The sequence below is a fragment of the Vicugna pacos genome, chromosome X, assembly GCF_048564905.1.
Source record: "Vicugna pacos chromosome X, VicPac4, whole genome shotgun sequence".
Lineage (NCBI taxonomy): Eukaryota > Metazoa > Chordata > Mammalia > Artiodactyla > Camelidae > Vicugna > Vicugna pacos.
The window spans coordinates 57108164-57135832 of NC_133023.1; the positions used below are offsets into that span (position 1 = coordinate 57108164).

The following is a 27669-nucleotide window of genomic DNA, read 5'->3' on the forward strand; positions in this document are numbered from 1 at the left end:
TCAGTCTAGTGGAGTCAAATTCAATAAATGGTAGTTATCATCATTAATATTTTCCGCTAGACTGTAAACTCCATGAAGACAAGGACCATTGTTTGTTTCCAGTGCCTGACATAGTGACTGGCACACAATAGTTGCTCAGTAACAACCTATGAAATGAATGACTGAATGGTATGACAAAGGCAAGAGGCATGCCTCCCCAGTTCAGACTAATCCGCTATTTGCTTTGCTGAACACACCTGGGAGGCTTAGGAAAGGTATAGAATCTCAACTGAAGGATAGTGAGGAGAATGGGTGGTGAGGGATAAGAAACTAACAGGTGTCCATATGTCATGGAATGGTGAATAATCCAGTGTGTTTGGATCCTGGATGGATGGGAGAAAGGGAGGGGAGAAAATGTCAAAGAGTAGTGCTGGACAGGTTGAATATGAATGCCTCAGAAACAGGTAACAGGTCTTTTTGTGTCCTTGGTATTTAGTACAGAGCCAGGCACATAGAGGCTCTTAGTAAATCTTTGTTGAGTAAATGAGGGTGGTCCCAAACCATAAAGAACATTTTATGCCTAGCTGAAGAATTTAAACTTAAGTGTCAAATGGAAAATCCCTGAAAGTTTTTAAAGCAGAGAAGTGTCATGATTAAAATTGTATGTTAGAGCTGTAATTGACAGAATTGTTTGAAAGCAGAAGAGTCAGAAAGTCACAGGCACCTTCAGACCTGATTTGGCTCCTAATTTCCAATCTTATAGTAACACTATTACCATCCTCGCCTTCACACAAGCAAGAAATGTCAGCATCATTTTTGCTTCCCCCCCTCTCACTACCAAATCTGTTCTGTCATCTCTACCACAACAATGGTTCACAGAGCCACCCCTTTGTCTTCATCCCGTCACTGCCCTGTTTCAGATCATAAACATTTTTTTTAACCTCGTTCATTGCTTGGCTTCCTTATCTCTAATCTTTCCAAGCCACAGTATCTTTCTACACTGTCACCAGTTGTTTTTTTCCTAAAATGCAGATCTAATATTAGTTATCTACTCAAAAGTCTTCAATGGCTCTCTTGTATATCCAAAATAAACCTATACTTCCCAGTATAGCATTTAATAACTCTGCAAAGGAGGTATTAACTACATTTTGCAGATCAAGAAATTGAAGCTCAGAAAGGGAAAACAACTTGCTTAGGCTCACACAGGTATGCAATGGTAGAACCACGATTAGAATCCAGGTGTCCTGATACCAGTGCTCTAGCCATTATAAAGTACCTTTTAAAGAGGGGATAAATGATAGGTACTGTACGTGTTTCTAGAATGGTGGTTACATAATCCTGTCTTCTAAATGGGCACATACTTTGAAGCTCACAAAAATGAGTCAAGATCCCTGTTCTACCTCCTGATGGCTTTGTAGACTTAAAAAACTGACTTAACCTATCAGAGCTTCTGTTTCCTCACTTATAAGACAGGGACAAATCACCCCAATCTTACAAACTGTTATGAAGATTATGAGTTCATGTATGTAAAGGGTTAGCATAGTGCTAGGTTCACAAGAGATTCTCAGAGAGTGTCATCACTCCAGTGATCTAAAACACCATTCAAATGAGGAAACTAGAATTTAGGCAGTAGGAGTCTGAGATGGGCTGCAAGGCTCCAGGGTCTATACCTAGTTCTGGGGTTGGAAATAATCCTTTTCAGAGTCTTAATCAGGTTCCCTGCAAATGGAAGCCAAGGCTAATGCTCCCCTAGGACAACAGTTGGTTCTGTGTATGGTGAGACTGCTGACTAAAAAGCAAATCTTAAGCCCCAGTGCCCATAATGTCCATGATTTGTCACTCCTCATGACTGAAGCATTGTGGATTCTTATTAAAATGCAAACGTTTCCTAGGAGAGGCAGCATACATATTAACTTTTTGGCCTGATTAGTTTTCTTTCTACGAGTAGAGTCCTTCCATGCCTCTTCGTTTTGTCTCTCTTAGGTAGGGACATCCAACCCCCACTCCCAGCTGTTAAAATCCTTCTCAACATTCAAGATCCATCTAAGCCACTACATCCCCCAGAAGCCTACTGTATTAGCTCAGCCAGATCTTGCCTTTCCTTCTCCTGTCCCTCTCCCCAGAGCACCTGGCCCCAGCCACCTGTGGTGAAGCTCAGGGAGCGGGAGGCTTTGCTGTATGAAGACCTGCCTTGAATTCCAGCTTGTACTTGACTTGTCCCATGGCCTTAGGCTAATAAACACCTTGACTTCATTGAGCCTCAGGCTTCCTTCTTGCAAAAAGTAAGTGAATAATAAATGCTCACCTCCAGGCAATAAGCGACAGGCTCTATTCCTCAAGCAGTGCCTGCTTTGCTGACTGGCATAGCCCCCTGATTTGTGAATTTGGCCGATTCCTCTCACTGCATGGCAAGCTACTTGGGACACCTTTATCCTCCCGCCCAGCTCAGCCGGCCCTCAGGTACTTAATGACTATGTTCCTAGGCATCTGGCGCAGCCCCCAGATGCATTTTCAACTGCCATGCAGTCTTTCCACCCAGCAAGAAGGTTAATGAGATGCTGGGTAGAAAGGGCTTGGCGCTTGCCCGCCCGCTGGTGGGGAGCAAAGTAGCTTGGTAACCACACCACGAACTCATGATTAGTGCATTAGACGCGCGGGCCCTTAGGGGAGGCAGAGCTTCCCGGGATCGCGGGCCGGCCCCGAGAACTGAGGCTGGGAACAGCCGTGCAATCCGGCTGAGAGCCCGGCCGCCTGCAGGGCAGATCACCCTTCCCGCCTCTCGGGACCCGCGGAATCTTTAGGGAGCAAACTCTCCCTCGCCCTCGCAGGGCTAGGGCCTTAGTCTGGGACATTCAGCGGGACTCCGGTGTCTCTAAGCCGGAGGTGGGCGGAAGAGGGAGGTGGGTGCTGGGAAGACATCCCTCTGCTAGCGTCTCGGGAGAGTTCCCAGCGCCCGAAAAGCTGCGGCAGAGGCCCGAGAGACCAGCCTAGCCAGGATGTTGGGGGCCGGGTGGCCCTTGCAGAAACTGGCGGCTCGACCTGGCCCTGACTCCTAGTCCCCCAATGCGGGACAGAGAGCCGGGAGGAGCCTGAGCTGAGTTCCAGCTCCCGCCCCTCCTGGGCCCGGCCCCCTCCGGTGCCACTGCATCTCCCTCCCTTCCTGGCCCGGCCCCCGGCCCAGACCCGGCCCTCTACGGCTCCTCTAGGCTCCAGGTCGGTGCAAACAAAGCCCTGATTGACTGCCCGGAGGGGCGGGCCTCTCTGCCGAGCCGCCTCCTCCCATCCGTGCCCCGCCAGGGATTTGCCGGGAAGGGCGGGGGCGGAGGGGGAGAGACTGGGGAGGGGGGCTGTTGCGCAGGACTGTAGGGGACTGAGCCCCCGGGCTCGAGAGAGTGTCTACCCTCTGTCCGAGGCCTGAGCTGTCCCCTCCAAGTCTCCCTCAAGCCCAAGGTGGGGGGGGCATGGGGACTACCGAGGGCAGGGTGGGGTCTTTCATGGGCCATCTCTCTTTCTGAGGTCCCTGGGGTCACCCCGGTTCCAGGCTGCTTGTGAGGAAGGAGATAGTGGGAGCAAGGGGCAGCCGGGGTCTGCCCCGTGGATTCTAGGTTGATCAATGCCCGTTTGGAGCCTGCGGGGAGGAGAGGGCAGAGGAGTAGGATAGTTTGTGCTCTCATTTTTTACATTTTAACTCTTACTCTACTGGGCATCTGGGTAAGGAGGACAGGATTCAGTAGTTTGGAAAGGGAGTTGAGGGAGGCAGCGGCAGCTAGAGTATGAGGAGGAGGAAGGGCTGGGGAGAAGAGCGAGGCTGTAGCGGCTGCCTGTTGAGGGAGGAAGAGGTGGGGGGGAGACGAGGAGGAGGGGGAGGAGAGAGATGACATGGGGAGAGGAGGAGGGGGGTTGGACGGGAGAGGAGGAGGAGAGGGCTCGAGGGACCGTCTGTCGCGGGACAGGCTGGCCAGCTGGGGCGCGGAGCCGGGAGGAGGAGGCAGCGGCGGCGGCGGCGGCGGCAGCAGCAGCAGCAGCAGCAGCAGCAGCAGCAGCAGTAGCAGCAGCAGCAGCAGAAACAAGTACCAGCCACACAGCGGCTCCTCCGGCCCGAGCAGCCACAGTCCCCCGGCCGCGATGGCGCTGCAAAGCCCTGCGAGCGAGGAAGCTAAGGGGCCCTGGCGGGAGGCAGAGCAGGAACAGCAGGAGCGGGTGGGTAACCCCGAGCCGGAGCCGGAGCCCGAGCCGGAGCCGGTACCAGTGCCCCAACCCGAGCCCCAGCCAGAGCCCCAACCAGAGCCCCAACCTCTACCGGACCCTGCACCGCTGCCGGAGCTGGAGTTTGAGCCGGAGCCGGTGCATGAACCCGAATCCACGCCCACGGTGGAGACCCGCGGCACCGCGCGCGGCTTCCAGCCCCCCGAAGGTGGCTTCGGCTGGATGGTGGTCTTCGCTGCCACCTGGTGCAACGGCTCCATCTTCGGCATCCAGAACTCCTTCGGAATTCTCTACTCCATGCTGCTGCAGGAGGAAAGAGAGAAAAATCGCCAAGTGGAGTTCCAAGCAGGTGAGCGGCCCTTCGCGCTCCACCTGGTATTCTAGGCAAGGGTGTGTGCTCCCGCCGCCGCCGACCCCATACCTCCCGGTCCGAGGCGCCTCTCTAGCGCGCCGCTCGGACTCCTCCCCCTTGCCCCTTGCCGGTGGCCCTGCTAGGGCGCGAGTTGTCGGGTTCCGGGCAGCCTTAGCTGTGAAGAAGAGGTGCAAGATATCCCAGGGATGGGACCTGGGACATTCGTTGATCACGCGCAAGGAATAAACTTTCTTGCTCTGGGACTTATTCAGATGCACCTTTCGGGTTTACTTAAAGTACTCTTAGCGTGTGTACTGGGAGAAAATATTTGCAGAATGTTTTTTGGTGGTAGGGTAAGCAACGGAGAGAGGAGAGAGTTGGGAGGTTGGGAGGACTTTGAGAGAAACACTGTACTGCGGATCTCCGCAGCAACCCCTGTTCCTGTACAGGGAGCGGAGGGGTTTTCTGTCAAAGACACTTTAGGAATCTTGGTGACTGCGCCAAGAGTCAAACACATGGCAGGCGTGTGTGTCTGTATACAGGAGAGAGAGGAAGGGAGGGAGATAGTGCAAGTGGGGGTGTGAGCGCATCTCTTTGCCCGCCGTGGTTACAGCCCAACCGAGTCCGGCAGTCCTCTGCCACTCTGAGGGAGCGAGCGGATCTCCGTGCCCTCTGAGCTGAACCCCAAAGCAGGCAGGGAGGCAATCTCTCCGGTCTCCTGCCAGAGAGGCGTGAGGCGGTTGAAAGGCTGGGCCCTGCGGCTCATTTCGCGCCGCCCACGACCTCAGCCTCGCGCTCCTTGGCGCCCTGAGCCTCTCCGCTATCCGCGGGGTGCCTGGTTCGTCCTCAGCCGGAATGCCGGCCTCCACCCCTCCCACCTTTGTGTGGTGCTGACTTGGTCTTCTTCCCCAAGACAAGCAGGGCCAGGGGCATAGCTCTCGCTCTTCAGGCCGGCGTCTGCGGGACCGCAGGCTTGTGCGCTCCTCCTGTTGAAGCCTGCCCGTGGGCTCGGAGAAGTCAGAGTAGCCATCCCGCTTTCTCAGCAAGCCACCGGCGAAGCCCCTCAGCAGTTCCGATGAGGAGTCTCAGGAGCCGTGGGGCTTGGGATGCCCTCTTCCTCAAGGTTCATTCCCTCTTGTGGCTTTTCAGGACAGCTCCACTCGCGACCCGCCGCCAAGTTCGCAGCTCAGAATTCGTGGCTTTTTTTTTTTTAAACACAGCTCAGAATAAGTGTTGCCCTGGGGCTGAAGTGCTCCCTCCTCTCGTCACCCCCAGACACGTACTTCTGCTGCTCTCTGAGGAGGTCAGGGGTTTATTTAGTGAATAGAAATCTTGAATTCTGGAGGAGTCCACCTGTGGATTCCCTGGGCCCTTGGAGAGCCTCTCCTACTGCTCTCAACCAAGGACTCATTTTTTTTTTTAAGTTTGCAACTTCACTGGGCTGTCCTTAAAGAGGTTTGGGGGCTCGTGGTGCCTCTGACCTTGTGACCCATTGGCGCCGCAGTGTGCCAGCCCCACTTGAAAGTTCGAGTGTGTGTCGATGGCTGTCCAAATCAGTCTCAGGACTGCCTAGACAACATTGACGCCTGAGTGGAGGGGGTCCCTGACTGTGTGGAACAACTTCTGGGTGGAAGGTCACTGCTGCATTCACCCCTGGGACTGCATTTTCCCTGCTTTGATGCAGTTAAGGGGCTCTTGGGAAGGCAGCCAGAGTAAGGCCTCTGGCTGTTGCCTAGGTTACCTTGGAGCGCACCTGCTGAGCATTGCCCTGTGGTTAAAGGCAGGCTGTTGGCCTCCGGGATCAGTGGCAAAGTCTGGGTGAAACTTCATGGGAGGTAGTGGGGGATGGGCTGAAGCTAGGCCTTGGCATTCATGTGATGTGAGCAGGCCTAGAGCCGGGGCCTTAGGAGTGTGTAATAAAACTTGGAAAACCCACTATTTTTACCAGGAAGAGGTTCACTGCTGGGGAACAAACTTCAAAGCAGGTGATCATAGGGGACTCAGGGGGAGGGCTGGCTGGGACTTTCCGGTCAAGACCTCACAGCACAGCTGGGAAAGGGGGTGGCAGTGAGCTGTGCAGAGGTGTGGCTGGTGTGTACTCTGACACAGACTAGGTCCATTGAGGGGCTGGGGTTACTGGTTTAAATTAGGGTGAGTATAGGTCAGGAAAGGACAGAAAGGAATTTGGTATGTCCCCAGGGTCTCAGAATACTTTGGCTTGGGTCCCTCCTGTTTGAGTCTTGAATTCATGAAAGTTATTTTTGATACAGGAGGCTCTCAAGAACACCTCCATTGTTATTTTTTTTAAAAAAGTCAGGAATACCCCACCACATTCCTGAGTTCCTAGAAAATCTCATCCTCACCACTACCTTTCTTGAGCCCCTCAGCTTTCCCAAGCAACCATTCAGATCCTGAGATTCCAAATGTGTCTCTGCTGCCACACACGTTTTGCAGTTTACAAAAAATTTCCCAGCCACCTGTACCACAGTGCTGATATCTCAAAGGGATAGAAGGAGCCAGCAGAAGCTGCACTCTTTGTTGGCCAGGATTTGCCCAATAGCCATTCTGGGGAACACAGAATATACACCCCCACAGTCAAGGAGCATTGTTCATTTCTATTAATGTCCAAAATACCTTCCATCTCTAAAAAAATCTATGAATTTAATATTTGGAGGCTCCCTACAACCCAAATTCTCTTTGGCTAGGCCTAATATCTTTACAGCCCTAACGCTGTGCTGATTGGCTTAATGAGTCTACAGGTCTGCAGATGATTGGTATTATTGTGAGGGAGCCACAGAGGAAGGCTGTTTTGATGTTTGGGGGCTAACTCCACATCCCAGGGGCCCCTGGGCATGGGAAGAGGCCACGAGGAGTGGAAGGGAAGTAGAATTCATGCCTTCTAAAGCATGCAATGTATAGTCTTTGTGGATTCTGTGATGTATACAGTTCTGTGGTGGCAGTATATCTTGTCACTTCTCTTCACCCACTTTGAAAAGAACGCCAAATTTTCCTGGGTCTGAGGCCTGGGAGGACTGGCAGGCAAAAGATTCCTGAGGTGGAGGCAAATGACCAAGGTCTGATTTAGGGAAAAGGGGAAAAGGTCAAGAGAGAAATGAGACTATACATTTTGCAGAGCTTGTGGGAAGTTTGGGAGTCTCCCAACCTAGACCAAGCTGCAGATAGGACAGGGGCAAGCAGACAATTTAGTGGAAAGTATATCATGTCTTCCTGGGATGAGAGAGGAGCCTTTTGGAGGAAAGAAAGAGCACTGTGGCATTGGTTGCAGGCCTTAGATCATTACTGGAACCCTAAATGAGTGGGAGCTGGGGCAGGGTTAGGGTTGGGGGTCCAGGGGACAAGGCAGAACAAGTCAAAGCTGTTAACACTGGCTCCAAGCTTAGGTCTTTTTGAACATGCTCCAGAGTAAACTCATTACCCTGAACTTTCCACCTTGACTGCCAGTCTAACACTGAACCATAAAATATGATGGGAGGCATCTCTTACTGGGAAGTTTATAAGCATGGCCCTTGTAGGCTCCCAGGTGGAGGGAGCAGGGATAGGTCTCCCACCACCCAGGGAAAGGGGTAATGGTGAGGAAGGTTCATTACTGGGTACCAGATAGTTAGGGCTCATGGGCCACTCTGACAGAGACAATATTCTAGGCATGGGATGAATGATACAATCTGCTTTTGGGCAAAGAGTCCCAAGAATAGGTGAGGCCCAGGGCAGTTTGAGCTATCTCTTCCCCTTTTTAGGGGTTTTCATTGCTTGGTTCAGTGTCTCATTGGGCTGACCACTAAATTGCTGACTTTGGCAGCCAGGTATCTTTGGAGCAAATCTGCCAATGTCTTGCCTTTGGCTGAAGGTTTTTGCCTACTGCCCAGAGAAGCTAGATCAGATTGGCTCAAAGCCTGCTATGGAGTTTTGGGCCACAGGGCCATTGGCCAGGTATCTTTCAAGTCACTCCTCTGCCTTCTCTCCAACCAAACCGGGTCCCAAACTGAGACCTTGACTCATACTGGAGGGGATGTTGAGGAGAGGTTGCGGTATTTGGAAGACATCCAATGGGATCCTTATTTGAATTGGAGTAGCTGATTGAGTTTGGATCCCTGCTCACTGTTCAGAGGTCTCAAATTCTCATTCTAAGTCTAAATCTAGACCCCAAAGGGCTGGTGATCTCAGTAATACCAGTTAGGCAGTGAGTAGGAACTAGTCAGCTTGTGCCCCTGATTTGCTCTGTGACTTTAAGCAAGCACTTTACATCTCTGTACCTCAGTTTATCTGTCTGTAAAATGAAAGGATTTGACTAGATGAACTTATATTTTTAATTTTTTTATTGACATATAGTTGATTTACAATGCTGTGGTAGATTCTGATGTACAGCAAAGTGATTCAGTTATCCATCCATATATATATATATATGTATATTCTTTTTCATAATGGTTTATTAAAGGGTATTGAATGTAGTTCCCTGTGCTATACAGTAGGACCTTATTGTTTATTTTATATATAGTAGTTTATATCTGCTGATCCCAAACTCTTAATTCATCCCTGACCCTCTTTTCCCCTTTGGTAACCATAAGTTTGTTTTCTATATCTGTGAGTCTGTTTCTGTTTTGTAACTAAGTTCATTTGTATCATCTTTTAAATTCCACATGTAAGTGATATCATGATATTTGTCTTTCTCTTTCTGACTTACTTCACTTAGTATGATCATCTCTAGGTCCATCCCTATTGCTGCAATGACAATACTTCATCCTTTTTCATGGCTGAGTAATATCCCATTATATATAATATATTTTACACACACACACACACACACACACACACACACACACACACACATCTTCTTCATCCATTCATTCATCTGTCAATGGACATTTAGGTTGCTTCCATGTCTTGGCTATTATAATAGTGCTGCTATGAACATTGGGGTGCATGTATCTTTTTGAATTAGAGTTTTCTTCAGATATATGCCCAGGAATGGGATTGCTGGATCATATGGTAAGTTTATTTTTAGTTTTTTAAGGAACCTCCATACTCTCCTCCATAGTGGCTGCACCAATTTACATTCCCATCAACAGTGTAGGAGTGTTCCCTTTTCTCCACATCCTCTCTAGCATTTATTATTTGTAGACTTTTTAATGATGGCTATTCTGACTGGTGTGAGGTGCTGCCTCATTGTAGTTTTGATTTGCATCTCTCTAATAATTAGCAAAGTTGAGCTAGATGAACTTCTTAGTGCTGCCATTCTACTTTCTAGAATTATATGATATATTATCCTTTACTATTCACCTGGCATAAATTTTGACTCGTTCAGACAAATGGGAATGTATTAATCTGCCTGAATGAGGGTGCAGATGGGTTGGGAGGATATTGACAAAGCAATGAAAAGCCACATAGACATCATTTTCCCATGTTGCATGTACTAAAAGACTAAGGCTACTTATACATATCAATGTGGTTGAAAAGACTCAGTTTTTTTTTTAACCCAGTATGTAAAGGCAACTCCAGATGTACAACTGCTTCTCCCAAAATGTCTCACTCAGCACAGACCTGGGCTTCCAAGAGAATTCCTTCGACTTGGCCTGTTGTAAGCTAGCAGAGTGGTACCGTATGCTGCTATTTCCCAGCATTTGAGACTGTTCCTGAAAAGCATTAAACTGCAAGCATTCCCTTAAGCCTTAGTTTGGAGCCCTTTCCTGAAACATAATTTTCCACAGCTCATTCTCATTTCTCAGAAATGCATGGTTAGTATGACCTTTGTTTGCTGTTATTCAGGATAGAAGTGTAAACCAAGATTCCTAAATGCAATACAATGATTTCCTTCAGGGGGCTTCAGACAGGGCATCTTTATAGCTCATTGAGAGATGCTGCCTGGTGGTGGGTGTGAGAGGGCTGCTGCTTGCGATCCTAGAAAAGACCATAATGAATATCCACAATTTCTGGTCAACTTCAGCTTCACTCACAGATTAGCTGGGCGTGTGGCTACTGAAGTAGCAGGCACAGAGCTCTCTCTCCCTTTCCCTGAATTTGTACTTGCTTTGGAAATATTTCCTCCAATGTCATGAAGAGTAAACAAGCAGCTGGACTGTCAGCATTTGCAGAAATATATAAAAGATGTCATCTGGACTTTTTGAGCAGACCAGTTTCCTAGGAGGGTGTGCTGCTTTTCCCATCAGCATCTTTTTGTTTTGTTGCATTTTGAAAAAAAAAAGAATCATTTATTCTTTTCAGATTGTGTGAAAGATGGAGTGGGATTTCCTGTTTTGAAAGGAGCTATCTTACCTGGGATTGAATGAGTAAACCTTAGAGAAAAGTCTTTATTGGTGAAACACACACACAGACACACAGACACACACACACACACACACACATACACATAATCTACACTTCAAGCCATGGTTTATGAATCTTCTGTCTGAAAAAAGTGTTTTCTCTTCTGTTTATGGAATCAGGTTTAATGTAACAGAGGCTTCTGTAGGAGTTATTGGGGGCTAGTGCAAAGGGCCCAGACTAGGTAACATGTTAGGTGAGAGTGATGGAGAGAATATGGCCAGCCTGGATTGTACCTCTTAGCATGAACCCATTTGCAACTCCCCAACAGTGGGACTTGGAAACATTTATTGCAAATTTATTCATTTATTTTTTAAAAATTGAAGTATAGTCAGTTTACAATGTGTTAATTTCTGGTGTACAGCATAATGATTCAGTTATACATATATATTCCTTTTCATATTTTTTTCATTATAAGCTATTACAAGATATTGAATATAGTTCCCCGTGCTATACAGTAGGACCTTGTTTTTCTATTTTATATATAGTAGTTATTATCTGCAAATCTGAAACTCTCAGTTTATCCCTCCACCTCCTCATCTATTTTCCCGCTGGTAACCACAGATTGGTTTTCTATGTCTGTGTGTCTGTTTCTGTTTTGTAAATAAGTTCATTTGTCTCATTTTTTAGATTCCACATATAAGTGATACCATATGGTATTTTTCTTTCTCTTTCTGGCTTATTTCACATAATACGATAATCTCCAGGTCCACCCATGTTGCTGCAAATGGCATTATTTTATTCTTTTTATGACTGAGTAGTATTCCATTGTATAAATATACCACAACTTCTTTATCCAGTCATCTGTTGATGGACATTTAGGTTGCTTCCATGTCTCAGCTATTGTATATAGTGCTGCTATGAACATTGGGGTGCATGTATCTTTTCCAGTTAAAGTTCCCTCTGGATATATGCCCACTAGTGGGATTGCTGGATTATATGGTAAGTCTGTTTTCACCAAAACTACATTCCCATCAGCAGCGTAGGAGGTTTCCCTTTTCTCCACACCCTCTCCAGCATTTATCATTTGTGGACTTTTTAATGATGATCATTCTGACTGGTGTGAGGTGATACCTCATTGTAGTTTTGATTTTATTGCAAATTTCTTTCTGCTTCCATCCTCCCCTTATCCTGCATCCCTTTTAGTATTCAAAGGTTATTCAGAGCAGGGTTTAGGATATTCCAGCCCTCTCCCATTTTAGGAGTGACAGGGGATTAAGCCTAGTGATGTTTAATCACCTGCCTTGAAATCAAGATACTGTGATTACTAGTGTGAAATCACTTGTCTCCTATTTGTGGGTGGGGAATGTGGCCTTTCTGGGTGACTTGAGGAAGTATATTCCTCTTCATCCTGGTAGTCTTGCCCTGTTGCATTCTCTTTGCTTGTTTCTGGGATTGGTAGGAGAAGAAGGGATAAAACTTGTCCCAACTGTATATTTTCTTGGCTCCACCTATTTTCACAGTGCATTTGTAAAACCTCTGCTAGATATGCCACCCCCTTTCCTCCCAGTATTCTTTTCTCTTCTCCTTCTTTCCCTTGCTCAATTAGAGGAACAACTGGGGTTTTGGATATTGTACAGGCCTAACTCCAGATTAGCTGTCAGGCTCATTCCTTTACATTCTGTGGAGGTATCCTTTCCTTTTCCCCCTTTCTCCTCCCTCTTACTCTCCATTTTCTGGGGGACGGGTGACTTTCTCTCAAGCACTCAAGAGTGTGGAAGCCATCACCTTCTGGATTTTTGCAGTAAGATAGCTGCTATGAACCCAGTTTTGTCATTTCCACACCTCATTTCTTTCATACTCCCAGGACCCCAGTCAAAGAGATAGTATTGTAACAGGTCTTACTCAATAGTATTCAATAAATGTCCTGGTCAGTTGAACTCTTTCCCTTCAAATCCTCACTATCATTGTCCCCCCAGCTCCTGGGCCAACTGAACCTCCAGAGATTTCAGATTGGTTTTCAGTAACTTCAGGGATTCTGTATAGTATAGAAATCTTCATCCTGTTTTGAGCCTCTATCATCCCTCTTCTTGCCAAAAAAAAAAAAATACTGCAGAATTGATTGTAGAGGAGTCAGAGGAGGAAGGAGACAGACACCAAAGTCCTAACTAAAGTCAAGAGTGCTTTCAGTGAGGGTGGACAGGTAAGAAGTGAAACTCCCAGGTTAGTTGCTTCCCTGCTTCTATGCAGCTAAAGGGGAAAGGAAATGTCACTAAACAAGCAGTCCCCACACAGTCTCTTTGTCTAACTTATCCTGTGGATCTGTTTGCCCACCCTCTTACCTAGGCTGGAAGGGTATGTGCGTGCACCTGTGTGTCCAGACCTGTGTGTACGTGTGCTTAGCTGGGTGTATGATATATGTCTAGGCCAATTAGCACAGTTGCTTAGAACATGGTGTCTATGAGACTGGGGTCACAGGTTTAGTAAGTTGTTTAAGTCACTGAGCTTCTCACAAAGAAAAGAACTCTTCTTCTGTTCACCACCCAAGCCCCTCATATGAGGTTGCCACTAATCCCAAGGGGACTGCGTAGAAGTATGGAGATGACTCCCTATAAGCTTTCCCTGTTACTGGGGAAAAGACAAGAAGCACACAGCCCAGTGATGGCTGCTCTTCCACAGTGCAATTTCTTTGGCATTTACCTTCTTACTTCTGTCAAGCACCTAATAATAATAATAACAACAACAATTAACATTTATTTAGCATTTAGCAGTTAATTTTGTGCTGGGCATTATATTAAGCACTCTACATGTATGAACTCATCTTAATTCTGAACAACCCTATGAGGTAGGTACTATTATTTCCTCCATTTCACAGATAAAGAGACAGACATACAGAAATTAAGTAGCTTGCTTAAGCTCATATAGTAAATAATGGCAGAGTCAAGACCCAGAGAGTCTGAGTCCAGAACTTCTGCTTTTAGATATCACCTATTACATAGCAAAGATGGGTGGTGTATGCAGCTACCAAGGGGGATTGCTGCAGAGATTTTCATTCCTGTAGCCTCAGGGAATCCTATGACTAAGGGATAAAAAGAGATGACCAAGAAAGGGTTTAGGAAACAAGTCCGACATTCTTGTGATCCATGATATACTCCTCTAACCACCCATCTCATTCTACCCAGAATCATGATCCTTAGGTCCAAAAAGGGCCAGAGAAACTGTCTCTTCTTAGGTGGTTAGCCTGAACAAGTCGCATAACCTTTCAAGTTTTCAAGGGTGTCATCTTCATAATAGTATTAACAGTATTTAATTTTCTAGGACTATGAAGGGTCAAATGAGATTGTGTATGTGAAAGATCTTTGTGAATTGTGAAGGGGTTGGCATAATCATTATTATTATTATTATTATTATTATTATTATTATTATTATTATCCAATAGCCTTTTCCAGCTCCTAGAAACTGAGTTGCTACACCTTTCTGTAAATACTTCTGGAAAAGGAGTCAACCCCTCCTCCCCATCTTCCGCCTCCCCACTCCATCTTTTCCCCATCTCCCCTCTGTATTCTTCTGCAATTTGACCCAGTTATCCTTTAGCTAAGGACTGGCTGTGCTTTCTTTGTTCCTCAGTTCTCTAGGAGTCCAGGGAGAGGAGGGGCCAGATCCCAGGTCATATACATTCAAGGAAACAAGGCATGTTGAAATATTTACAGCTCTTGGCAGGAGCTCACAAACCTCCCTAGGAGTCAAGAACTGAGTTTTTTTTTTTTTTAAATAGGAATTGCTAGGCACTGGGGGCAGATGGTGGGTGGAGTTAGGGTGTCACTTCCTCCCAAGGGTCTCTCATAGAGCCTCTGTTCTCCTGCAGGTAGTGAGGAAGAAGGAAAGGGATATTTAGGGTCAGAAGGTCTGGGCCAGAGGACATTAAGCAAAGAAGGGGCCTTGCTCCTTTGTATTCAGTTTTGGAGTGGGCCAATTTCCTTATGTTCTAAACAGGATAGCTCTAGAGAACAGAGGCCACAGAAGGGCAGAGGCCTGGAGGAGGACTGCAATAGCAGTTTTGAGCAGCCTCCATTAAGACCATTGGGTAGGCAAATGTTTCTACCATTTCACAGCGTAAATGTGAAACAACAAAACACAATCCCCAAGCCCTTCTTTGAGACTAAGATTTCAGACACACTAGGACTTACCATCTTGATTTTCAGTTATTTAAATGTCTGAGCTGGAAGGCATTTTAGAGACTACCTAATCCTACCCAATCTGGGTCCCATTTTACAGGTAGAGAACTGAGATCTGGAAAGATGTCATCTGAATCAGCATTATGGGCAGATGATTGGGTGGAGGTTGGTTTACAAGAGGAGTTGGGGATAAAATAGATAAACAACAAGGTCCTATGGTGTAGCACAGGAAACTATAATCAATACCTTGTAATAACCTATTATGAAAAAGAATATGTGTATATGTACGTGTGTGTATATATATATATATATATATATATATATATATATATATATATATGGCTGAATCATTATGCTGTACACCAGAAACTAACACAACGTTGTAAATCAACTATACTTCAATTTAAAAAAAAATGGGATTGGGAAATGAGCTCAAGGGATGGGGCTTCTGGCACCTTGGGATTTCCCCAGTTCAATCACTGGGATATTTTCCCCTTCATCTCTTCCTGAACTTTTCTAAAGTCTGTGTCCAGGCACTACTCTGTGGAAAGAGATTGTATTGTGTTGTAATAAGTGTAATTTTATTTATTTAATATAAGACAAAATTCAAGAGGTATGATGATGAAAATTCTCTCTCCTAAACTATCTCCCAGCTACTCTGTTCCCTGTCATAGAGGCCGCCAGTGTTATCTGGTGTGTTTTCCATAGACATTCTGTATATGTACAAGCAATTGTATGTGTGTCTGTGTTTGTGTATGTGTACACCCTATTTTAAAAACACAGTGGTAGACTATAATTCACATTATCCTCTACCTTGCCTTTTATACTTCAAAATACATATTAAGTCCACAAAGTCCTCACTCTTTTTAAATAACTGCACAGTATTCCATTATATAGGTATATCATAATTTATTTACTCAGTGCTTTGCTAAGAGGCATTCAAGTTGTAACCAATCTTTGAATATGGGCTTTGGAATCAAACAGCACTAGATTCAAATACTTACCATATAGCTGGCCTTGACAAAGGTTTTAGCTTCTCAAATTCTGAGTTTTCTCATTTGTAAAACAGGGATAATAATAACATCTGTCATTATTGATGTGGAGATTAAATGAAAGAAGACATATAAAACATCTAGCATACAGCCTGGCACACACTAAGTGTTCAATAAATGTTAGTTCTCTCCCTGCTCACAAGTCTTCTGCACATTCTCCACCTTCAATTCAATTAATGTTGGTTCAATTAAAGTCAATATGTGTTTAATTATGTGCTAGACTGGACGTTGGATGAACCAGAGAAGGAAAAGTGTCCCTCAAGAAGTTTATAATTTCTGTGAGAAGCCGTAACATACCAAACAACTACAGATCACTGCTAGGTCACAAAAAATATATATATATAAAATTGGATGCAATTTTGGTGTGGTGATGTGGAAAAGAGATGAGTATGAGGGACAGAAGAATCAAAGAAGTTTTGTTGGTAGAGTTGTAACTTGAAAAGGGATTTAGCTAAGTGGAGAGGAGCCTATGAATTGAGCAGTGGTGAAAATTGGACAGTTCAGTTGTTGTTCAGGGTCTGGGAGTCCAGTAGATCACTGTTTCCCATTAGACTGTGACCCAGAAGGTAGAGTGGAGTGAAAGGGAAGCGGGAGAGGAAAATACTGAGGACATTTGGAGAAAAGGGCAAGGGCCAGGGGATGTCTGGGCACTGGGCTACAGAACAAGTTACCTGCAAGTGGTTTGTAGCATAGCCCGCCTAGCCTACACCACCTGCCCTTACATGTCAGCAGCCAGGCACTTTTTCTAAGAGGTCTGAGAAGAGGGATAAAGGACCTGAGGCCAGAACCTCTCAGTCCCTCACCCTGAGTCCCAAACAGGTCCAGATGTTGTGAGCCCCAAGAGAGGGGGAGACACTGAGTGATAATAATCTCAGTGTGTGGTACACTGTAGTTTACATCTTAATTGATGCTTATGCTTGCAACAGAGACAGTTATGAAATAAAATATTCAGTTGAATCTCATTACATGCCAACATCTTTGATCACAAGTGCTATGTTGAGGGGTTCTGGAAAATGAAAAGTCAACATGGTTTGTATTAGTTAGGGAAAAGTACAGGGCAGGGAAGGGTTGTGTAGAGAGTCACATTCCCATTTTATAGTTGCAGAAAATGGAGGGAAGATTGAGGCACTTAGTGATGCTTAGAACCAATATAAACCAAAGAGGCCTTGGATACTTTTTGGTAAAGGGTTGAAGGTGATAGGGAATGGTGAAGTAGTGAGTATAAAAGAACAACTTCTTTGATGAACATTGAAAATAGATCCTCCCAGATTTGAGAAAAGATGAGTTTTGGAAAGGGTAGCTGTCCCATGGTCTCTATCCTATCTCTTTGAAGAATTCCATCCAAGAGAGAGCGTGTGTGCACAAGCAAGTACCTCAGTGTGAAACCAATATTTGGTGGGACAGATTATGGTATGCTGACTCAACATGCCTGGATATCTCTCCTGAATATTCTCTACTTTAAGATCACTTTCCTAAGATCTTAGCTTTATTTTTTAAAAGGGAGTTTGTGTCTTACGGGCTAAGTACCGTTGAGAGTTTTCCTTTCTTGGAGCCTTCATGAATGAGCACTGACCCTGGAGCCAAACTGCCTGGGTAGGTCCTGGCTCCACCAGTTACTAGCTGAAAGTGCCTGTTTTTTTTTTTAAGAGTATATTTTCTTTTCTTTTTTAATGGAGTTACTGGGGATTGAACCTAGGACCTCATGCATGCTAAGTGTGCCCTCTATCACTGAGCTGTACCCTCCACTCCCTACTAGCCATGTGTCTTTAAGCAAGGCACTTAACATCTCTGTGCGACTATTTTCTCATGTGTAAGAGGGGGATAACAAAAGTGCTTACCAATAGGGTTGTTAAATTTTATGTATATCTTAGAACAGCGTCTGGTACATGTTAAGTGCTGTTTAAACATTTGCTGTTCTTATGATCCCTCTGGCAAGCTAGGGTAACCCCAGGTGAGCCCAAAGGAGTTTAGCATTACTCAGGAATTCTGGGGATAAATGTATCTTGTCAAGGCACCATCTGGGCTGCTCAGATATTGATCATGCTCAGGCCTAGATTAAGACCTTTAGAGGCCCTAAGTACTGTTTTTTCAACTGCCAAATTCTGAAACAATTAAATTTATGCTTTTCTCATTTTGGGGTGCCCTTGCTTCACTGATGCCCTAAACTCATATTTAGTCTACCTGTTGGGTAGTCCTTCACTGACCACATTAGCCTATAAGCCCCTCCCTAAATTCTGGAGGGAACCAATGACTGTGGGTGATCTACACATTCGTATACAACAATTTTGAACCTGAACATTTCCATCTATAACAAAGTGCTCTGTGTCCCACCTCCTTAGAGATTATCCTGCCAAGATCCTTGACCTCATTGCCCATTGGGACCTCCCATCCTGTTACTTAGAGGGAGGGTTTATCTTCTGGGGCAGGGGGAGGGGAGAACATATGCTGGGATGTCACAGTAAGAGCCCCCTGACGAAGGATCTAAACATTAGCAAGTTAAAAATCTGGTGACCAGTTGGGATGACCGAGTACAGTCATAGTTGAGAAGGGGGATGGTGAGGATCTCTTGCCACCAAATGACTAGGAGACCATCCCTGCTTCCCTGAGCCCTGACTCCTTCAAGGACTTTAAATTAGTGATCCTGAAGCTTTGGAATCTCTATCATTATCTCTACTACTCTTGACCAGATTCTAACCTTCCAAATGGTGAACAACAGGAAAGTTTTGTGTTCCAAGAGCCACAGTGTTTTTTTTTTTTTGGCTTTGACCTAGATTTTGCATATGGAAAGACTAGCCAAAAGTAAGTTTTCTTTAGATCTGCTGGTCAACCAGCTGGAAGGACCTGGTGGCCAAGGTAAAGGAGGTTAGCAGGGCCCCAAACAGGTTCATTTGCTGCCTTGCCCTTGGATGGCACCACTTACAATCAAGCCTAGCCAAGCCTGTGCTCCCTGCCCTCCTCACAGAATGTCTTAAACATTGAAGGTTCAGTGGAACCGGTCAGAGCAGATGTTGAGAGCCTGCAGCTTTTAGGAAGAGAAAGACAGACAGCCAGAGGAGAGAAAAGGGAAGGAACAGACCTATTGTCCCAGCTCCTAACCCTAGGAAGCTTCCCCTTGGGCTCCAGTATATCACCAGTGAACACCTGCTCAAGGAGGCCATGGCTTATCTGTGTCCCATAAGTGGATTTGGGCAGTGTCTCCAGGCAAGACCAGCAACCTGAAAGCCACTCTCTAGATCATGGCTCAACAGAGAATAGCACAGGCCCTGGGGCCCTCTTCCTTTTCATAGAATTTGTTTCAGTACTAACAGAAGAGATGGCCTCAAAGTGGGAGGTTATAAAGAAGATCCCAAAGTTCAAGCCCCCTTTGCCTCATTTCTCCCTGGGCTGTGTGGTATAGGGTAAGGCACAGGATCTGACATCACATAGACCAGCATTAGAATCCTGGCATTGCCATTTACCTAATCTGCAACCACGGCCTAGTCACTTGGCTTCTTTGAGCCTCACCCCTATCTGTAAAATGGGAGAGTGGGGAGAGAATGATAATCTCTATCTCACAGCCTTGTGATGAAATTCAAATGAGAAGATGGATGTGATAGTCCTTTGAAAATGGATTTGAGCCTTACGTATGAGTTATTATCATGGCTGCCAGGTACGTAAATTTATCTGTAGATTTGCACATGTACTTATGCATATATAGTTGGATTGAGGCATTACCAATGATGCACATCTGTATAGGCAACCACTTGTGTGTACAAAAGTATGTACATAATCTGACCTTAAGCCTGAACTCATGACATAGGCAATAAGAGCAAATACCCATAGGCATACAGATACAGTTACCTATATTGATAGCCTCTCTCTTTCTCACACATATATCCACAGACAGACAGATGTATATGTGTCTGTGTATGTTTGCAGATGCATGTGTACATATATGTACAGAGCCATAGCTGTATAGGTGAGCATACCATACCTTCCGGTTTCTCCCCAGACTGTTCAGTATCCTAAGAGTCTGAAATGGGCCCTGTTTGTTAATCCCCCCCACTTCATCCTGATAATGTCTTTTTTGCCCTTGCTGAGGCCTCTTCCCTGCTTCCATTTTGTTTGCAGATTAGCATAGCTGCTGCCACAATTCAAGCTGCAGTATGTGGTATCCACATGTCTGGAGAACATGGATCCTTGTCCAGTTGCTCTGTGAATGGCATTACAGTTCTAGTAGTTTGATATCCATGTTTGACAGCTTTTTCAGATTCTTATCAAAACACAGTTAATCCCATGATGAAAATAGTCACGGGCCCACACGTCCTGAAGCTAAAGGAAATTAGGCAGCAAGCCTGATGAAAATTAGTCACAGAGCCTAAATGAGGTTGAATCAACCAGTCTCTCCTGTCCTCTCCTCTTCTCTTTCCCCTTCCCCTCCTCCTCCTTCTTCTTCTCCTCCTTCTCCTCCTCCTCTCTTTCTTTCTCCCCCTTTGCCACTCCTTTTTATTCCAAGTATCTCTAAGCCTATGGTGTGGTGGGGTGGATGGCATGATGGCATGGACTGTGTTGGCTTCAGAAAGAGCCTGGGACCATCAGGCTCTCCTTTTTGGAAAGAAGGAAGAGGAAAAACAGGAGGGAAAAATTACAGTTTCTGGGATTATATGCAGGGAGAACATAGCTGGGGAATTAAACAGGGTGACATCAAAAGGAGGAGGGTTTCCGCCTACTTTGAGGCCAACTAGGATGGGAAGGCACACCAACATCCCCTTAACCACTGGGATGTGGGCCAGTATACTGGTTTGCTAACAAGCAAGATGGGAACTCTTGAAAGAATGCCTAGTGATGGAATTGAAAAGTTAACCTTGGTTAAAGAGCAACATGATTTCCCAGGAAGAGAGCAGGCCCAGGCCGGATGTGATGGGCTCCATTCCAGGTGGCCTAGCCATGGCCTGGGGTGAGGAGAGGTTTAGGTAGGGCCATCAGATAATTTATTTTCCAAACTGGGATACTTTTAAGACTGAAAGAGGACACTATTCATATTATGCTGGGACAACAGGCCTAAACTAGATTGTCCCAGGCAGACCAAGATGCATTTTCATTCTAGATTTAGGCCATATTGCTCCAGCTTGCCAGGAAAGGACAAACTATAAGGACTCACAGGATGACTTGAAAACTGTGCATGGGTGAGTGTTTGGGTAATGGAGACCAGGGAAGGGAGATTCTACTTTGAGACCAGGGATTATTTACTCTGAATATGAATTCTTCTTCTTATTGTTGTCCATACATATGTAATGGAACTCTTTCCCTAGTATGTTTATTTTCTGGTCAGTTTCAGAAGAGGAGAAACTATATGTGTGTGTATACAATTTTGTATTTGTGTCAGAATTTTGAAAGTGAGTGTGAGTGTGAACATGAGTATACGTAACTATGGGTAACTATGGGCTCTATGTGTGTATGGACATGTGAGTGTATGAATATGGATGTATTGAGGATAAATGAGGGTGTGTGTGCATGCACACACTGGTTCATTAAGTTGTGGACTTTTTAACTTTCAGGGAGCAATAACATAGACCACCACCTCATTGTACATGTGAGGAAACTGAGGCAAATGTAATGAGACCTACTTTTACTATTTTCTTGGCAGTGGTTGAGGGTAAAGTAGTTTCTGACAACAACAGGTTGGCAAGTGTGGGAACAAGCTGCTCCAGAGTAAGCTTGAGGTGCCTGTAAGCTTAGATTTGAGTGCATGGGGAAGATTTGACAGATGGCTAGTTCCCCTAAGCCTGCCTCCCTGAAGGACCCTGTCAAGTAATGGAAACTTTCCAGTGTCTTGAACATCACACAAAAGACCCCCACTTTAAACCCACAACCTACAGACGAGGTTTCCGTGGAAACAAACCTGGAGAGTAAAGACACACTAGAAGCCTTCACAGGATGCAGACCAGACATAAGCAGAAAGTGTCCCCAGACCAAGCAATAAGACTGGAAAGACTCTCCCCTTCTAATCTCTGACCTCTCTGCACCTGCCCTCATCACTTTGGGCTCTGGGCAAAGGGAATGGCTAGAGAGGCCCCGGGAGTGTTACGATTGGTGGTTGGAATGGGAATTTGTGCCCCCAGGAGAAGGGTGCGTGACTATATCACGAATCCTGGCCTGTTCTATCTGTGGCTGAGGAGTTAGATGTGCAAGTGAGCAAGTACAAGCTGTGTATTAGCCCAGTGCTGATGAAGCCAAACCCCAAACTATGGTTCAGTCCTCACCTGAACAGATTCAGCTTGCTTTGGCCTCTGTTCAGGCTGTATCCATTTGCCTGACCAGTTACACAATGGATAGGCAAAAGAGTATGGGGTGCTGCAGCACAACTATGAGAAAACAACTCAGATCTCATGTCATATGTCAGTTTACACTCAGCCAATATTTATTTAGCATTTACTATGTGCCTAGCACCATGCTAGACTTTTACATGTATTAATGACTGTGTTGAACCCTCACAACAGCCCTGTGAAGCAGGATTCATCTCACTAAGAACTCCAAGAGGTAAAGTGGCTTCCTCAAAGTAAAACAGCTAGTAATGGGGGAATCAGAATTCAATCACAACTATGCTTGATTAATGATGCTAAATCTATTTACATTTAAAATATTATTGAGAGCTTGCTGTGCACCAGGCACTATGCTTTTTCCATGGATTCTCTCACTTAATCCTCAAAATAGCCCTATGAGAGGATATGCTTCCTCCTTTTTATTAAACAGATAAGGATATTAAGGAACAAAAATGCTATGTAACATATCCAAGGTCTAGTGCTAGTATAGCACTAGTATAGTCTGTTGATTCCCAAGCATAACGTGTCTTCCCTAATCCACTGTGGATATCAGATTCCCCATCTAGATGATTCCTAAAGCCCCTTCCAACTTTGACATTCAGCAACTCTGTAGCAAACCTTCCCCATGAACTCCAGCAGCTTTGAGTCACTTGGCTGTGGTCCCTTGTCATGCTCCTCTTCCCACTAGGGAAGAGTGAGCAAGTGATCCCCAATCAGCTTAGTCTGAGTTGGCCTGGGGCTCTAGCTCAGCTCCCCAGCTGCTGGCCCCAGGTAATAGGTGAGGTGTTTTCTGTAACCACCTCCAGAAGCTGCTCTGTTCTCTAAACCTGGGCCCTGTAATTCTTTCCCTCTGTGAAAAACAGGAAGATCTCCTTAAATTAGCAAATGAGAAAATCCTGCAAAAGGGGCCCAGGGAAGGTGACTTTATGCCTTAGATGACTGTGCCCATGTCTGTGTGCATATTTCTCTGGGTGCATGGTATAGCCAGGAGTTGCAGACAGGTCAACCTTTAAATTTTTTTAAATTGAGATATATTTGATGTACAGAATTATGTAAGTTTTAAGTGTACAACGTAGTGATTCACAATTTTTAAAGGTTATACTCTATTTACAGTTCTTATAAAATATTGGCTATATTCCCAGTGCTGTACAATATATCCTTGTAGCTTATTTATTTTATAATAGTAGTTTGTACCTCTTAATGCCCTATCCCCATCTTGTCCCTCCCCTCTTTCCATCTGCCCACCGGTAACCACTAGTTTGCTCTCTATATCTGTGAGTCTGTTTCTTTTTTGTTATATTCACTAGTTTGCTTTATTTTTCAGATTTCACATATAATATATATCATACAGTGTTTGTCTTTCTCTGTCTGACTTATTTCACGAAGCATAATACCCTCCAATTCCATCCATATTGTTGTAAATGGCAAAATTTCATTCTTTTTGATGGCTGAGTTGTATTCCATTATATACATATACCACATCTTTATTCATTCATCTCTTGATGGACACAGCTTGCTTCCATATCTTGGATACTGTAAATAATGCTGCTATGAACATTTGGGTGCATCTATCTTTTCGAATTAGTGTTTTTGTTTTTTTCAGATGTGTATCTAGATGTGGAATTGCTGGGTCATATGGTAGTTCTATTTTTAGTGTTTTGATAAACCTCTATGTTGTTTTCCACCGTGGCTGCACCAATTTACATTCCCACCAGCAATGTACAAGGGTTCCTTTTTCTCTACATCCTCACCAGCATTTGTTATTTGTATTCTTTTTGATGATGGCCATTCTGATTGATGAGAGGCGATATTTTGCCAACATTTTGGTTTGTATTTCTCTGATGGTTAATGATGTTGAGTATCTTTTCATGTACCATCTGTATGTCTTCTTTGGAAACATGTCTATTCAAGTCTTCTGCCTATCTTTCATCAGGTTGTTTGTTTTTTATGTTTAGTTGTATGAGCTGTTTATATATTTTAGATATTAACCCAGACAGAGGTCAACCTTGATTCTGCATTGTCTGCAGCCCTCTTTGGTAGGCTGAGATGAATATTTCCTTCCTTGCCTACTCCATCAGAACTTTTCCTCTTGGAAGCTGCTGATAAATTTTCCATCCCTTTCTGAACTTTGACCAGAAGAAGGCAGTTTGGCTCTTACAGTAATATTAGTCACAGTCTGGTGGTATTGATCTACCCTATCCCATCAGAGGACTACCCAGATGTACCTGGTGACCAGGGTCTGGGATAAGCCAAGTTGTCTGTGGAGGCAACATTTGGGGAGGGGACTTTCCTTAGGAGGGTCCTGAGCAGCACTTAGGAAATTACTATGGAGGGAAGGGCCGTGGTTCAGATACCTTCTCATTCCCCTTCACCTTCTTTCACCTGTCTTCCTTCTCTATACTGCCTCCCTCTTCAAACCTATTGTCCCAGCACCATATCCTGCCCCGACTCCTCCATCATTGTTATTTAGTACAAGGGAAAGAGCACTCTGCAAGGAATCAGAAAACATGGGTTCTACCATTATCTGCAAATTTCACTACTATCTCCCTGTGTGACTTTGAACAGATAGATACGTTATTACTGTGAACCTCAGCACCCTCGTTTGTAGAACAGACAAAAACCAGACTGTTTTTAAAGATTTGACTCAGGATTTAAAAGAAAAAAATGTTTGCACAAGCATCTAGGACATTTATGTTCCTTGTTTTGAGGATCAAATGAGGGAATAAACTGGAAATATTTGGTGATCCCTAAAGTGCTGTTCACACAGGAGTAGTTGCTATTGTTAACACCCCCTATTCACTGACTGCCTTACCATACAGGCAATAATTCAAAGTTACCCAGCCTGGCTAATGTCCTGTTCCCCTCTGGTGTTTGCTCTGAAGATGAGGTAGTTATCTGTTCCTGGAATCTCTATGTTTATGGTGGAGAATCACAAGGTTCCCACGGGGTCTTCTTTCTTCTCCCACGGACAAACTTAGCTGGGCTTTTATGTACAGAAAGGCTTTCTCATCTCAGCCAGAAGAGCAGTGGCAATCTCAAGTCAATGCAAACCAGTAGGAGAAATCTATTTGGGAAGATTCGGCTTGTCTCAGGATGTTATTATTAGCCCATTATTGCAGATGAGGAAACTGAAGCTCAGAGAACTGAAGTGAAGGGCATGTAGATAATAAGTGGCAGGTTCTAAGTTGTGTATGTGTGTGTATTGAGGTGGGTAGGAAATTCATCTGGAAGCATATAAGAGGTGAGAAATCTGGATTAGCTATTAAGATAACCATCGGTCTTCAAGAGTCAAATAAAACCAGGCAGCAAGCCTAATAAAAATTAGGCAGTGCACCAAAAAGATACTGACTGTGCACTACCTTTTCATATCTTCTCTCTTAGCCTGGATTCCTAACAAGAGGATTTATTTTATTTCACTACATGTAGCACATTCTTCTAGGTGCTATGATCAGAGGGTCAAGGGGAGATAGAGAACTAAGTTTTATATTTCATGTCTGTATGCACAGACATAGAGTTGGGTACAGTGATTTTTAAGGAATGAGGTAGTGATTCTAGTGACTAACACAATACACTACATATAGTAAGTGTGTGATAAATGTCTACTGAAAGAAATGAGGGCCAAATGTAGGAGAACATGGGCAGGTTTTGGGAAAGGTTAATGCACTGTGGGCAAAAAGGCCTAAGTGTTTCATGCTTCTCACTCCAGGATCCACTGCTAACATCTCAGGCCTTATTTGTAAGGCTGCTTTAAAGGTGTGATGTGTTTGGATTTGTTTTCCAAGTCATTGTTCTTAACAGCCCAGAGTCAGAGTTTCTGGCTTTTTATTTGACTGCTGATCGTGCCCCTCTGCCTAAGAAATCCCACAGGAAGCCCCCAACTTTCACCTTGCTCCTGGACTCTTGGCAAATGACTCTCTCATTTCCTTGCCCTATCTATGGATTCTGATTTTAGTTGTGAGTGCCTAGATTCTGCCCCCCACCACCACCTTAATACTTCCCCTGGGACCAATCAGGTTTCTCAATTCTAGAGTAGAGTCACACTCTCACCCATCCTCTGGCTGAGTCTGGATTTCCCAAAACATGGTCTGCCTTGTCTGCACTCCAGGTGCAGCTAGACAGGGTAAATTTCCCAGACATCTGCTGTGTTCTTCCCTGGGCAGCCTAGCCCCCCACAACCGCAGTTTCCAGACTCAACCTAAGTCAATTCTCTGCCTTCTTTCCCCTTTATGAGAAAAGCTGGTGTGTGGGGTGGGTGGGGAACAGGCTTCTCTCTTGCCAGCTCAGTGACGCTATTGAATGGAACAAGCAGATTGCATTCCAGGTTCAAGTGGATTCTGACATATAATTTATCTAGGGATGGGTCATTTAAGCTTGCCTACCTGTCATACAAAGCCCAGAGTACTGGTGAGGTAAACTTGCAGCTGAAAAAAATTAATTGAGAAGAGAGAAATTGTCAACTTCGAGAATTCTAAGACATTGTTACAGATACAGTTCTCCCTAATGCCTTGGATTCAGTCTCCTGCCTCCAGTTGTGCCAGAGAAATGAAAATCTATGTCTATTTTCTTAGTGTCAGAAGTTCAGATTTTGGCCTGGGGCCCGGATGAAGATGAGGATGACAGAATGACAGAGTTACCTAACTGCAACAGAGAATGCATTCCTCCCCACCCGGTCCTGCCCCAACATGTAATTGAATACCTCTCTCTTTGCCACCCCTCAATAAGCTTTTGCCCTTCTCTTTCTAAATAAGGTTATTAAGTTATTGAATTACTTATTCAAATAAGTGGTTCAATGTTCAAGAGCCCATAGGTATTTCCTTTGGGTCTGAACCTGTGGTCAATTTCAATCTTTGTGAGTTTTCAGAGACACCCACAAACTCCCTATGCGAAATGCCCAGACCTGAGTCATGTGAAGGTAGTTGCATGATAAAGGATTTTTCAATGGTGACATTGATAATTATGATAAAGTACTTGGTCCAAACTTGACTTAGATTCATAGAAGTTCAGGGCTAGAAGGTCTTCAGTAGTCATCTAGTCCAGTGGTTCCTGACCCTGGCTGACCATCAAAATCATCTAAGGAGTGTGTTAAAAAATACATCTTCTCTGGGGCCTGTGGTAAATCTACTGAATCAGAGCTTCTGAAGTGGGGTCCCAAACACTGTATTGTATTAATCTCATCAGGTGATTCTGATAATAGGCCAGGTATAGGAACTACTTGGTTGAATCCTTTGATTTTTGTTTTTAGATGAGGAAATTCAGACTCAGAGGGGCAGTGGCCTGTAGCAAAGTGGCCAGGCAGGAAAATAAGGGCAGAGCCCTTCTGCCTTGGT

At 44.9% G+C, this 27669-nt stretch overlaps 1 protein-coding gene across 3 annotated transcripts in view; it reads left to right on the forward strand.

Moving 5' to 3' along the window:
- Window positions 1-3175: 3175 nt before the first annotated feature.
- Window positions 3176-27669, forward strand: part of SLC16A2 (solute carrier family 16 member 2) — a 93827-nt gene continuing 69333 nt past the window's right edge. Inside the window, exons 1-2 of one of the 3 annotated variants that reach the window (XM_072955832.1) lie at window positions 3176-3192; window positions 3933-4534. In XM_072955832.1, coding sequence (XP_072811933.1) covers window positions 4105-4534 — 430 coding nt within the window. In that variant the 5' untranslated portion in view covers window positions 3176-3192; window positions 3933-4104. Of the gene's footprint in view, window positions 3193-3310; window positions 3430-3858; window positions 4535-27669 lie in introns of those variants that run through there. The other 2 variants (XM_072955831.1, XM_006217157.4) reach the window with 2 other exon arrangements.